This window comes from Dermacentor variabilis, chromosome 2 (assembly GCF_050947875.1).
Source record: "Dermacentor variabilis isolate Ectoservices chromosome 2, ASM5094787v1, whole genome shotgun sequence".
NCBI classification, from domain to species: Eukaryota; Metazoa; Arthropoda; class Arachnida; order Ixodida; family Ixodidae; genus Dermacentor; species Dermacentor variabilis.
The window spans coordinates 256,447,670-256,462,580 of record NC_134569.1 but is presented as its reverse complement, the minus strand read 5'-3'; the positions used below and the strand labels follow the sequence as shown (position 1 = coordinate 256,462,580).

The following is a 14,911-nucleotide window of genomic DNA, read 5'->3' as shown; positions in this document are numbered from 1 at the left end:
AAGCCTGAACTGAGCTATCACACCTGATAGCCTTCAGGGTGCTGTTTACACTGTACCACAGCACAGGCCTTGCATGTTTGCTATCACTGTCCTTGCTTTGCCCTTTGAGCAAGACTGCAATTGATGAAATATTGCACATTTATGTACCTGTATTTGTGAATATGCAACAGAGCTGCCACTGTTTTTTAGAATATGCATTTCACTTTCGTGTTAATGCTAATTCCTTGAAAGAAGAAAAAGAAGAATCAATCAATATTTTATTTAGTAGTTTGGTCCAGTTACGATATGGTCTGGCATGCACGGGCCTAACATACTCTAAAGAAACCACTCTGCGCTCCATGCCATTGGGGGACGAGAGAAGCCCCCATTTATTCGTGCAAATTTCTTGTATGCCCATAAATCGTGTAGCCTGCGTGACAGCCGGCTGTTATTCCTTTACCTAATCTTCATGAACAGTGCCAGCACAGCAGGAGGTACATCGTTACACCATAATTGCTGCAAAGCTGTACAAGGGTTTGACGTAATAGTTCTGCGGAAACCTGCAAGGTGGAGAGGAGTAATTAATAAAGGAAAAATGAGACATCCACCCAGACGCAGCTAAGTGCTACAAGGGTACGAGGATTGAAATACAGGGCAAGCCTCGCACATAAAATTGCATACTCGAGTACATTGTCTCATCGAGTTATAACTGTACTGGCTGTGGCATCCCTTAGCTGGCAGAGATGTTCTGAACTTGCAAAGGTCACCACGTGTGGTGCCCAACGCAATGGAAGTTTGAATGCTCAGTCCACACTTCTCACAAGCACACCCAAGCGATGTGGGGACATAAGCTATGGCACAGGGACAAAAAGCTGAAGGCGGCACTTGCAAAGTTTCACAGTTCTGCGGTTAACATTATAAAGACGAGACATATAAAATACAAGAAAACAATTTTTATTTCTGATCTAAATGTCTCTCTCACGAAAGGCAGCAAGAATAAGCATAGTCAATGAAAACAAAAAAATATTTTGCAGAAGCTTTTTCAGCAATAAAGTGGAAATCAGGCAAAAACCTAGGCCCAAGCCTAGGTTTTTATTTGGAATTTGTAGCGACAGCTCTCGTCATGTGTGTACCATAGGTTTGTGTACAGTTCAATTGCTTCACATTGCATGTGTTGCACCACTGCAGCCAAAGATTCTGCGTGGGTCTGTCTCCTGTGACCATGCTTGTTTTTTTTCTTGTCTGTTGCCTGTAGGCAATACTCGTCCACAAAGGGCTAATTTAGCATTGTCACAATTGCCAAGGATTTCCATAGTGTGACACAAACTGTTCTTACTGCCATGCAGGAAAGATATTACATGGCACAAGAAGGGGCAGTGGACTGGATTTGACATTTTCTCAACTTCAGGGCCATGGTGTTATGGTTGACGTGTAACACACCGGCCAAAAAGGATGCTCAACCACCATGCCTCATCGGAACGGAGGATGGATTCCTAATTTGCTGTGGTTGTCTCGAGTGGTTGCTTCTGTTACGGTTGGCGTGTAACACCCCGGGCAAAAAGGATGCTCAACCACCATGCCTCATCGAAATGGAGGAGGGATTCCTAATTTGTTATGGTTGTCTCGAGTGGTCACCGGTCTGCAGGACGCCCCGCAGTGTTTACAGGCCCCCTTTGTGTGTGCGTGCGTGAAAACCCTTTCCCTGAACTGTCCGACTCTAGGGGAGACCCGTTTCCGCGAACCAACGTCACCTAGAAGAAAGCATCAGCCGCCCATCCCGGACCCGTGGGTTGCCGTCAGCGGAGGCAAGCAACTGCAACGTCGCCTAGGAAAGTGGGAGCAGCCACAAAGCAACAACGGGGACGTGCAACATTGCTGAGGAAAATGGGAGCAGCCGAAAAGCACCGAGGGGGACTCAGTGCATGTCACGTGACGTTGACGTGAGCAAGATCCCGCCTACAATTTTAGTGGACCTATTTAAGGGGCCCCACAATGTATCTTTCAATTCATCCATTCTCTTTTATCCTTCCCAACCATTGAATAAACAGGGCAAGTTTTGCATTAGAAATCATCTCGTCTTTGCCTGGTCGCCATGGTCTACCGGATGCCTGCAGCCCGCCGACAAGGCCACGTTACCTAATAGTAACACCGGTCGAGCTTTGAGAAACAGCCGTTGCAACAACTGGTTGGCAGCGGAGAGATATGCTACCCAGGAGACCCCAACTTTGGACATCTAAGATATCGTCTCCTCTTCATCCTGGTGACATTGTTTGGAAGGAAGGTGTCAGGATTCATGACTGCATATGGTGAGTGCACGGCTTTTCTTCACTAAGATATCACTTGGCTTTACATATTTTTGGGAAAGTACAGAGCAGTGGTTTTTCTTTAACCATTGACGGAAGTTTTGAGTACGTCAAGTTTGTTATAGAGCAAAGAGTTAGCAGCACTAAGGGCAGCCATGAATTTGAAGGCATTAAAGAAGCCGGAATTGTTTAGCTTAGCCGGAGAGTTGGGCCTCCAAATTGCCGAATCAAAGAGAAAGCCGGAGATCATAGAGGTGATTGAAGCAATCGGGGCAGACGACGATGAAATGAAGGAATGACTAGAGACCATTAGGGATAAGGAGGAAGAGCGTAAGTGCCTAGAAGAAAAAGAAGAGCGCAAGCTGGCAGCATGTGAGGCCAAAGAAGAGGGCGACCTCGAAATGAGGCACCTAGATATTGAGTTGCTGAAGGCTCAATATACCAGACCTAGCACAAAGGCATGAGAAAGCGAATGCAGAATGACAGACTTGATGGCACCCTACACAGTAGGAGGGGACATAGGTCTTTTTCTGGTGCAATTTCAGCGCACGTGTGAGAAGGCAAAATTCGCGAGAAACACAGGGTCGCAACGCTTGCTTACGTTGCTGCCACGTGAGGTAGCTGATATCATTGCCCGCATGGGGAAAGAAGAAGCAGAGGACTTCGATAAAGTCAAAACAAATCTGCTTTAAACGCGTAGATTATAAGCAGAAGCATTCAGGCGAAAATCCAGGGAGGTCAAGAAGACCAAAAGTGAGTCATACTCAGATTTCTCATACACCTTGGAGGTAAAAAAGAATGGCTGAAAGAATGGCTCAGAGAAGAGGGTGCACTCGACAACGCTGAAAAGACTATGCAGTGCGTTACTTTAGAACAGTTCTACCGCCGGCTGCCAGAAAACATCAAGTATTGGGTTCAGGACAGGCCAGGCGTGGACACTATCACGAGAATGCGCAATCTCGCTGAGGAGTATGTAACTCGTGCGTTTGAATGCAGCGAAGCTCCTTAGAAGGAGATGAATAAATACAGACCCGGCAAGCCAGAGCGATGGTCAAAGTCGAGTCAGTATAAATCCAAGGAAAGGTCAGATTCAGTGAAAATTAGTGACAAGAACAGCAAGAGAAAGGAGGAGTTACCTGAACAGAAGGCAGGAAGGCAAAATAAAAGAAAGCTTTCGAAGCAAAGAAACCAGTAGGTTGCTACAACTGCCAGCAAACAGGGCATATCTCCGTGGGATGCAAAAATCCCAAACTGGTGTTGATGTCACTAACTAGTAACGAGGAAAATCTGAACTTGCTAGAACCATACATTCGAGACCTCATGGTAAACGGCAAACCGAGTCGGGTGCTTGGCAACTCGGCAGCCACAATGGACATGGTGTACCCATCGTACGTAAAGGAAGGCCAGTTCACAGGAGAATGTGCTTGGATAAGGCAAGCCGTAGAGGCCTCCAGTGTTTGTCTACCCTTGGCAAAGATTCATATCGAAGGCCCTTTTGGAGTACTGGACACTGAAGCCACCGTCTCGGCACATCTCCTGCCACAATATCCATATTTGTTTTCCAATAAATCCGAGGATTTGCTGCGATGCAGGGGAATCAGGTTTAGTGACGGAATAGCACACGTGCTAACTCGTTGCAAGGCAAGGAAGCTTGCGGCCAAGGCAAGCGAATGTTCAGTGGTGGAGGAAACAGGTTTCATAAAGGATTCGTCAGCCTGCACCAAATAGGACAGCCCTATAGGGGATATTGCGGAAAATACACTATCTAATGAAGAGGTCAGGAAAGCACCGGATCCTGAAATGTCTCGAGAAGCAGAATGCAGAAGAAATTTATTGGCTGCAATGTAAGCCCTGCCACATTGATTGCTCAACAGGAAAAAGATTCCACCCTGTGGAACCTAAAGTCAGACGCGAAAGAAGGTGTGGCCAAACAGAACGTAAAGTTCCTCAAGAGGGCAGGCGTCCTTTATAGAATGTACGTCAGTCGAAAGGGGGTGCAATTCGACCAACTCGTGGTGCCACATCCCTATCGTGAGCAGCTCCTGCACCTGGTCCACAGGGGCTTTTGGACAGGGCATCTGGGCATTCGGAAAACAAAGGACCACTTACTGCAGGAATTTTACTGGCCTGGCTGTTTTCGGGAAGTGGAAGCATTCGTGAGAAGCTGCGCCACATCAACGCATAGGCAAGCCCGGAGATAAGGCTAAAGTGCCAATGAAATTTGTTCTTGTTATCACGGAGCCATTTCGCCGGCTCATAATAGATACAGTGGGACCACTTCCTGCAATGCAGTCTGGCTATCGGCATATTCTCGCCGTACTATGCCCAGCAACGAAATTCCCAGAGGCGGTGCCCCTCAAAGAACTAAACTTGATGGAGATCGATCTTCGCGCAAGTGGGGTTTCCTGCAGAAAACCAGTCAGATCAAGGATCCGTCTTTACAAGCACACTGACCTCGATGTTTCTGGAAATGTGTGGTATTAAAATCATTCATAGCTCAGTGTACCACCCGCAGTCAAACGCAGTAGAGAAAGTCCACTCAGTCGTGAAACGGCTTTTGCGAGCCCTTTGTTATGAGCACAAAGCCGACTGGGAGGTTTGCTTGCCTGCAGCAATGTTCGCTCTTCAAACTGCACCGCATGAGTCAACAGGTTTTTCACATTCAGAACCACCCTAATTCAGAGCTCCTTTACGGTCGCTGCCTTCGGTCCCCTCTTCGCGTTGTTCGAGAACCCTGGGAAGGCTGAGGGGACTATTCTTCAGTTGTGGCATACATTCTAGAGCTGTTAGACCGACTGCACACATCTCAAGAATTAGCAGTGCAGGAAATACGTAAGGCACAAAGGAAATTTAAGCATTACTATGACTGGACGGCTCGAACGCTAGGCTTTGAAGTTGGGGAAAAGGTAATGATCCTGAAACCCTCATTAAAAAACAAGGTTGAATAGGAAGGACTGGCTGACATAATTCAGAAATTATCTGAAACAAACTATGTAATCACAGTACCGGGAAAACGAAGGACACCACAAGTGTACCACAGCTATCTCTTAAACCCTACCAGCAGAGGGAGACCATTGTGAACATGTCGCTTAACCAACCTGGGGAGATGCCTGTCGACTTTGCGGAGCTAACATCAATAATGGGGGCAAAAGACATTCAGGAGACCATTGACAAGCTAGTAGAGCAGGCGGAGTTGAATCCCATTCAAAGGGCCAAACTGAGGGAACTCGTGTTTGAATTTAAAGACATATTTTCGGACACACCTGGCAGGACCACTGCGATCGTTCAAAATATCTAGTTAACCTTATCGGACCTAGTTCGTTCGAAAGCTTATCACGTTTTACCTTGTCAACATCAAGTCATGGCCACGGAAATAAACAAGATGTTAGAGCTAGGTGTAATCGAGCCAGGAGAGAGTGATTATACCTCGCCTCTTATCTTGGTTGAGGTCCCAGGAAAGGAGCTGTGACCGTGTATCGACTACGGCCCGCTCAACTTAATCACGAAGGACCAGACCTACCCAATACCGCATACCGAGGAAAGGCTTGAGAGAGTGAGCAGTGCTAATTTCATCTCTACACTCAATTTAGTCAGAGGGTACTGGCAGGTTCTGTTGACTGAGAGGGCAAGCAGGCTTGCAGCGTTTATTTCCCCGATGGGAACCTTTCGGCCAAAAGTCCTGAGCTTTGGGTTGAAGAATGCTCCCTATTGTTTCTCTAGCCTTATAGACCAGATGCTACGAGGAATGGAGGACTTTGCACTTCCGTATGTCGATGACATAGCAATCTTTTCTTCATCATAGGTGGACCATATGCAACACTTGCGAAACGTGTTATGTCATCTACGAGAAGCCATCTTGACTGTCGAGGCTCCCACATGCCAATTAGGGTGCGCGGGGAGGTAGCTTATCTAGGTCATGTAATAGGGCAAGGCCATCGTCGCTCTTCAGAGGTTAAACTGACCGCAATAGACAACTTTCCGCAACCACGCACTAAGTGGAACATCAGGTCGTTCCTTGGCATAGCAGATTATTACCAAAGATATATCCCGCATTATTCCGAGATCGCAAGTTCTTTAACAAATGCTCAGAAAAACAGAACCGCAAACGGTAAAGTGGGATGACACAAAAGGAAAGGCTGTTAGTATATGGAAGAAAGCACCAATGAGTCAGCTAGTGTTGACACGCCCGACTACTCTAAGCCATTCATTCTTCAGCGACAGGGGTATGGGGGTGGTGCTTTGTCAAAAGAGAGATGACGAAAACGAACACCCCTTACTGTACGCCAGTAGAAAGCTTTCAGTTCGTGAGGAAGCATACAGTGCATCAGAAAAGGAATGCGCCTTTGTAGTATGGGCGGTGCAGAAGCTAGCTTGCTATATCACTGGTTCAAGGTTCACCACAGAGACTGACCACTGTCCCCTCGCATGGCTGTAGTCCATGTCTACGAAAAACGGCCGTCTTTTGTGCTGGAGCTTGGCTCTGCAACAGTACACCTTCGATATTCACTACAAGAAGGGTAAACTTAATGGCATTGCCGACGGTCTGAGTCGTTGCTCCTAGAGTAGCGAAAGCCGCATGCTCACTCTGGTTTCCGTGGAATTCTTATGTTGGTATCTTTTTTTTTCACATTTTCTTTTATTATCGCGAAGTTGTAGTTGATTGTCAGCCGAACCATGTCTTAACGCTTTTCAAGAAATGTCTGTTTTTAATGTTCGGGGGGGGGGGGGGGGGGGGGGGTAGGATGCGCGAAAGGGATGGAAAAGCAGTAGCAGGTGTTTTTTTTTTTTCTGTAAAGCCTGGTGTATCTTGGGGGAGGGTGGCCTTGTGCTCGTTTGCCTTGTAGTTGTGATTCCGGCACTGTTCTGGACTGATTTGCTTGCCCAGACAGGAGACGCGAGACCGGTTTGCAAGTCCCGTTTCACCAGACCGTGCCAGGGAGAAAAGGCATATAAAAGCGCCACAAGGACTGATGAATGACTGCAAGGAATCTACAAGCTATGAACCAAGGGTTCGTCACCCCGGAGGGAAATTCTGCTGCTGAAACGCTGATCCCTCGCCAGTGGCTGGTGGCCCCTACACATCGGGATCTTCCTCCCCTGCTGGAGATGCGGTTACGGTTAGCGTGTAACACCCCAGGCAAAAAGGATGCTCAGCCACCATGCCTCATCAAAACAGAGGGGGGATTCTTATTTTGCTATGGTTGTCTCGAGTGGTTGCTGCTGTTACGGTTGGCCTGTAACACCCCGGGCAAAAAGGATGCTCAACCATCATGCCTTATCGAAACGGAGGATGGATTCCTAATTTGTTATGGTTGTCTCGAGTGGTCACCGGTCTGCAAGACGCCCCACAGTGTTTACAGGCCCCCTTTGTGTGTGTGCGTGAAAACCATTTCTGCAAACTGTTCGACTCTAGGAGAGACCCTTTTCTGCGAACCAACGTCGCCTAGAAGAAAGGATCAGCCGCCCATCTCGGACCCGCAGGTTGCTGCCAGCGGATGTAAGCAAGTGCAACGTCGCCTAGGAAAGTGGGAGCAGCCGCAAAGCAACAACGGGGACGTGCAACATCACCGAGAAAAGTAGGAGCAGCCGAAAAGCCCCGAGTGGGACTCAGTGCATGTCCCGTGACGTTGACATGAGCAACATTCTGCCTGCGATTTTAGTGGGCCTATTTAAGGGGCCCCGCAATGTATCTTTCAATTCATCCATTCTCTTCTTATCCTTCACCAACCATTGAATAAACAGGGCAAGTTTCGCACTACAAATCATCTCGTCTTTGCCTGGTCGCCATGGTCTAATGAACGCCTGCAGCCCGCCGACAAGGCCACGTTACCTATTAGTAAAGCCGGTCAAGGTTCGAGAAACAGGTGTCGCAACAATGGGCAGTGTCATAAGTGTAATTGATAAAAATGGTAGATACCATTGGCCAAATTAACCATGGTCATCTGCGGGCATGTTTTTCAGCTAAGCTGTCATTCTCACTGTTACGTAAAGCTGGACTAATTTTCTTCTAGCATTATGAAACATGGTTATGGTACTAAGGAAAGACAGACAATCTTTACATGAAAGGTGCACTCGCTTCAACATTTGAAACTAGATGCCTTATCACACAAATCATCCATCATCAATGCCCACTACGTATCATCTGGTTCAAGTAATCAATTTCTTTACTCTCTCGAGAACTCAATGGAACGTCCTAAAATAGTTATCAGCTTCGTTGTAAAACAAGCTACTATAAGTATCGAAGATAAGTGGAAGACACTGATTAAGATGGATGTCCAAAAGAATGACACAAACCTTGAATTCACTGCATGCTTTCAACGTGCATTGAACATGTGAATGGGTAACTCCGATGTTTTTTAACCATATCAGGATATTGTCATTTTGAAATGGCATTGACAGACCTGTCACCAGTAGGGTGGTTCAATTTGCTTAGAAATTCACCAATAATTTTAAATTACCAATAAACAACATACCAAAACTGAAACAGGTAGCTGCTTCGTGCGACATCACGATGAGTCAATGACGTCAGGTCCTACACTACTATAACGTAAACACGCAGTAAGTGGGCTAAACACGCGGTACACATGATGCTAACACCGAATAAGGGAAGCTGTTGACGTCTCCTGATAACACAGGGAGCTTTTACAGATTTTCCAAACTATACAGCGGCGATTTCAGTGGCGATTTCAGGGACGGTGGCAGTGTAGTCTATAACGTCACAAACACAGGGTGGCCAGTAAAAAGTCATGAGTCGAGAACACAGCCAATCTTTATAATTCATCTTCAGGAAAACTAAATGACTTGCAGCCATATCGCTTGACGCAGGTAATCAGGGTGCAAAAGAGAATTTATATTTAAAATTTTCTAAAGATCAGTGGACATCGAAAAATCGCCCAAGTTGCCCTAAGCAGGAAAAGGACTGATGGGGGATATTTCAATGTCCTTCGGTTTCTACTTGACATGGATTGTTCTGTGCAGCAAATAATTTAAGACTTTAGCCAAGAGAGATGGGTTTTAAGATTAACGTATAGAAAACCATTCAGTAGCATGGCAAAGAATCATAGGAACCTTGTTTGGTTATCCCAGTCTTAAACGGTAGGACAGGGCTTAGGATGCGTTATACACTGTGCTTGTTGTTCACAAAGATTTGAAGCCGTCATGTTCTTTATTAATTTCTGCTTTGGGGCACCCTCACATTGTGGTGGACTGAACAAGCACCGACTCGCTACATTTAAATCGACCATCTTTTGTGTTCAGTTGAGGAAAATGTATGTAATGCACATGCAGCAGGTGTTTTTTATTGCAGTTTTTGTGAAGAGTGCAATGCCGAGAGGTGTCATCTTTTCACTCCTTCTGCAGCTTTACATGATCGAGAGCATCCGCGAGGGCATCCTGGCGGTGGAAGGGGCAGCCACTGACCCAAACGAGGACTTTTCGGGAGAGGAGCGGCCTGACCACGAGGTACAGCCATGTGAAATTTATTGTGGTCTCGGCACACAAATTGGGGACACTCTCTTGGTCAACATAAGCACATGAGCAGCCACACATTTCGGCAGCGCAACTGCAGACACAGGAATGGATTTGCCGAATGTAAAGTGTGCCCACCTGTACAAATGTTATATACGGCACCTTTTTCTGCAACTCATGAGAGCAGCACCTGCCCATTTATAATCAGGTGGTGCAGCTCTACACTGATTATGGTGCACTTGTGACTTAGCTGCACCAAAAACAAAAAAATTCCTTACATTGTGCTCACTTTGTGCCACCACCAAGAGCTCATGTTCTGGCAAGATTTAGAAGACAGTGGTGAATAGCATCGGTTTTGTGGCATGGTCACCGAATTCATCTATTTTCGTGCGTGCCCTTTGTTCCGGTGCTATAATGGGCAACCATGTTAGCACACATGCTTGTGGTTTGTCAAATGACTATGAGTTGTGTGTTTTCTTTCCTATCTCATGAACTTAGCGCTTGTGCGTGTCTGTCCACTCATTCCTGTCATCTCATTTGCGCTACAAGTTTATTACGGTGCTTGGGGCACACCGGAAAGAACAGGGTGAACGGTGGAATTAACATTGTTGACGGCAACAAATTGCTCACGATGGGTAAGGAACACTTCAAGCCATTTTAGAATGTTAGTGTCTAATCCTACCATGCGCAGCTTTAGTAACAAAAGGTGATGGGAGACCTTATCAAATGCCTTCGAGAAATCTAAAAAGGTCCAGTCGGCGATCGAGCGGCAGTCTAGAATTGCGTGAATGAGGGTAGCTGTGTTTCGCATGAATAGGACTGTATTCCCAGCACTGTGCGCAGAAAGTCAGCGTGGCACAGTGCCAGAAACACGGGAACCAATCGGCCGATGCATCCGGTGCCGAGATGCACCAAATCTCACGAAAGTGATAATATCTCCAAAACCAATCAACCAAACATACCCCTCTAGATCATAGTCGAGCTCGAAATAAACCAACAGCAAGCTCTAGAAAAATGTGCTCTGTCACCATTTTGTGGTGGCTACAATACTATGTCTGGCGGCTCTGACGGCAGGCTGTTGCCATCACTGTGAATGTGGTTCTGGTTTCATGTCTGATTGTAACATGCAGGCAATTTTTGCACACGCTCTCAGAAAGAAGGTGCACGCTGGATTTAGGTAAATACAGTAAGCGCGCTGAATGATTGACAGTGCAAATGCTCTGCATCAGCTGTATCAATGGGGCATGCTATTAGGTTCACAAAATCATTGCCAATGGTCGAAAACACATTGGTTTACTTAGCATTTTTAGGCAATCATTGACACATGCAGCATTCTTAGCCACCATCTGGCCATGCGGCACTGCAGTTGCGCTACCTTAGCAGCGTGCCCAGCAGTGCACAGAACTGGCAAAGGCCACCTGTGCTGGAGTACCCTCGGCATGGCAGAGAACATAGAAGTAAGCAATTGCGTGTGCCATAGCATTTGACCTGTGTGTATGTGTTCAGGCATCATGTTTCCGTGATAAGGCTACAATGGAAATTTCACTTGAAATAACCCTGTCGCACCTGTATGTGTTCAAATGTGTTCGATTGGTAATTAATTATATTGTTTCAATGTCACTATTACTAAGCGTACGTTGTTATAAAATGTGCTGTCATTCGATGCTGAGGTGAAGTTAAGTATGTTAACGCATGATGCCCTACGTAGGACAGTAACTAATGTGTTTAATTTAATGGTTTTGTCGAAGTTTATGACAATGTTGTGCTTAATATGATGGTTTTGTAAAAATGTACGACCATGTGAACAAAACATGTGTGCCTCTGCTGTTGTCTTTGCCAGTATGAGGGCAAAGGACTCCCTCAAGCCATCCTTGAATGGCTTTTCCCTTCGCCTCCCATCACATGTATATGTGATAAACCAATAAAGAATCAATCAATCAATCAAATACTCGGAGTTTCTCTCCATTTAAAACAGCAACGAGACCCAGCATGCCATTGGAGTCATACGTCGGTTTGAATTACAGGAGTTAGAATTCTAGGCAGTGCATCTGCTGAAAACTAGACAGCATAGCCAAGCAGTTTTTTTACACACTCTGAAGTTAATCTATAGAAAATATAAGGCAATTTTTTCAGAACATGGTAGGAGTTAATCGAAAAAGGAATGACTAGTGTGAAATTTGCAATTGCTTGCGTCGTTGATGCACTCCAGATTTAGAGTGTTTGACAGCAAATAAGCTGCTCCAAATTTCAAATTTGCAGTTCTAAAAATGTCATTTTTCTGTTATTTACCTGCTCCAAATTTGTGTATTCTGCTCCTAAGCCAGTATATTTCTGCTCGAAAAATTGCTCCTAAATCTATTTCACCTGTACCATCCCTGTTACATAACACCGCTTTATTCAGGACTGCAGCGGTACTTTAGACCTTTGTCACCACTTCCTCAGGTTCGCTCATTGACTGTGGCATGCAAGGTCCGCTGATCTTCATGTCGCAGATATGTCGTGAAACTTCCCTTGGCTGCTTTTCACTTTCTTTCCATTCTCCTGCCAAATATTAGACATGCTATCACAGTGCACATGCATTTTGCAAGATAGCAAAGCTGCATCGAAGAATGCCTGGCCGCTGTGCATTTCAGTGGAGCAGCAGGCTGCAAAATGAAATTGCATTCTTTTCAGTCCACCAAGAGAAACGCAACGTCATTTGTGATAAACGTGGCTGCACAATATTGGAAGACTTAACTTTGCCACTTTGAAACATGGTGTTTCTTGCAGTGCAAATGTTGTACTTTTGATATTACTTGTAGATGGTTTTACACAAACATACGTTCACGATTTTGGTCAGCCAGACTTGTCATTAAATTTATTACAGTGGACCAGGCACAAATGCAGCCAAAGCATGTTTCTTTTCTAAAGATCAGTGACCTGCTCCTGTCAACTTGCTTCAGTCATTGTCTTCGTAACATTGTTTTCTGTTCTTCACTTGGAAATATTATTGTGTTCATTGGTTACAGAGGATGTTTTCTTCCTCTCCCCCCGTTTCATACCTTGGGCTGTTCGCCCCATGGCGGAAAATTGTGCACATGTTTAGTAAAGTAAAACTTGGTTACTACGTACCCACTTAAAATGTACTAACGGTTAAAATGTAGCTGCGACGAATCCCCAGCCCAGTCCTAATAGAGCCTAATGTATTGGCTGACTGCTTAAGCTGTAGTGCCTTGTTGTTAATGTATACCCCAATCTCATTTTGTCACATAACTGCGCCACCTCAACTCTCTTTGTGGCCAATGCCACCCCGTGTGGCAGGAGATATTCTGGCTTTTCGGAAAGTAGAGTCCAGTCGACCAGTGCTCCAATGCCTATGCACTAAGGCAAATTGTTAGCCTCGGCAAAGAATGCAACTCATCAACAGACAGATTGACTTATCGCGAGAAGCATCTTCAGCTAACTGCTCTTCAGTGCGCATGATGCAGTGCTCAGAAAGCTCACTGCATAGACGCTCGCACAAAATGCAGGTCTGCCATCATACACACATGTGTATGTTTGCTTTCGGAGACTTACTTTTGTGAGACATCGGAAACGGCCACGTAGGAGCATACCACTGACAGTGCACTTGGCACTGTGTGTGAGCTGGGCACCTGTCATCTGCTGTGGAGATGCGCGACACTCACGCATTCCCTGATACGTTGTTTTCTCACATAGCTCCCGTCTCCTGTAATCCGGCTTCGCCGCGTGGCCTGGGGCTCGCAGCAGTCAGTGTGGCTGAAGCGTAGTACGAGAGATGGCGCGATTGTTGCGCTGCTAACGCCGCCTCAAGGCGGGGTTACTTGGGCGCCGAAAGGAGAAGGCGCTTCCTCTTTGGTTTGAGATCGGCAAGCTGCACGGACGTTCCACGAGTGCACCAATTCATGCTTCTGCGAAACCATCTTGTGAGGCCTCGTTCGAACGCGCCACCGTTCGCGTGACCGTACGTGCGAACGACCAGGCGTTGGGATCCAGCATGGGGCGAACATATTTGCTCGCTATCTGGTCGTGGTGAGTCGGACTTCCTAGATTTGTCGCGCGTCCATCGGCATGTTTTGGGGGCAGCAACTCGGCTAGCAGGCATTGATCTATAAAAGGTGCAATAAATGCCCTTGTGATTGTTTGCACTACTGTGTTGTCGTTCCTTTGTCCCAAGAGCACGGGTGTGAGAATCCCACACTGCGTATGCGCAAACAGGTCCAGTGCAGACTCCCGCAAAATTGTGCAAAAGCGAAAGTGTCTCAGAAAGTGATCGCCCAAGGATACCGCTGCCAGTAAGCATTCCAGCACAGTGAAGGACCTTGACTCCTGGTGTGCGCGTAGTAGGTGACTCGCGGCACACACATCATACGGGACGATTGCTATTGCCTGGCATTGGCATTTCAATGAAGCGGCGCTAGTTTTGCCTACTCGCAAACAACTTGTCCCGGGTGTGCAGGGAAGGCTATAGGGACAAAGAGTTTCTACAAATGTACGCCTACACGAAGTAGTCTGGTTTGGCGTGCGTTTAGATTTTACTTTCGGTTGGTCAACCTTCCATAGCTCCTTTGCATTTTTGACGGCAGACAAATATAATTCAGTGAGTATTTCTAATAGCCAATCGATGGTGTCAGAGTTGTTTTGACCTTAGATAAATAAACTAACTTTTGGGGAAAATTTCAGTGCAAGGAATAGCCATGTCGCAATTCAGGATTATGTAGCACGTGCCACAGCTTTATATTTTGCTTTGTTTCTGTAAGGACATGTCAGTTTTGTCAGAGTTGCAGCTGATATACTCATGCTATTTGAAATAGTGACCTGAAGGTACAATGAGCTAATTGCAAAATGGAGCAGAGTTATGTTTGAGAAGCTTCAATGTACTTTTTTTTTCATGATGCCTCCAGTCAGCAGCAGACAATATTGTTATGAGACACAAATGAGAATATGGGTATGAACTATAACATAGAGTTCGACAAGATAACAAGTACCGATAAAAGCGAGAGCACAAAGAGAGCTGTTGGGAAAATCGGAAAAAGTTTAGTCTGTAAGCACCCTTTGCCCAGTAGAACACGATGAGAAGCTAAACACTCAGGGTATATCTTCCCAGGCACTTGCCTAACTTTCACTAACTTTGAAGCTTATGCTTAGGTTGGAGCCAATGTCGA

At 46.0% G+C, this 14,911-nt stretch overlaps 1 protein-coding gene across 14 annotated transcripts in view; it reads left to right on the top strand.

The window, feature by feature from the left end:
• The window catches only part of faf (ubiquitin carboxyl-terminal hydrolase-like faf), an 819,194-nt gene that overhangs the window by 675,199 nt on the left and 129,084 nt on the right, over positions 1–14,911 (top strand). For 13 of the 14 annotated variants that reach the window (XM_075682882.1, XM_075682878.1, XM_075682872.1 and 10 more), the window contains one exon: positions 9,642–9,743. The exons of the other annotated variant lie outside the window; for it this stretch is intronic. In XM_075682882.1, coding sequence (XP_075538997.1) covers positions 9,642–9,743 — 102 coding nt within the window. The remainder of the gene's footprint in view (positions 1–9,641; positions 9,744–14,911) is intronic. 14 annotated transcript variants of the gene reach the window in all.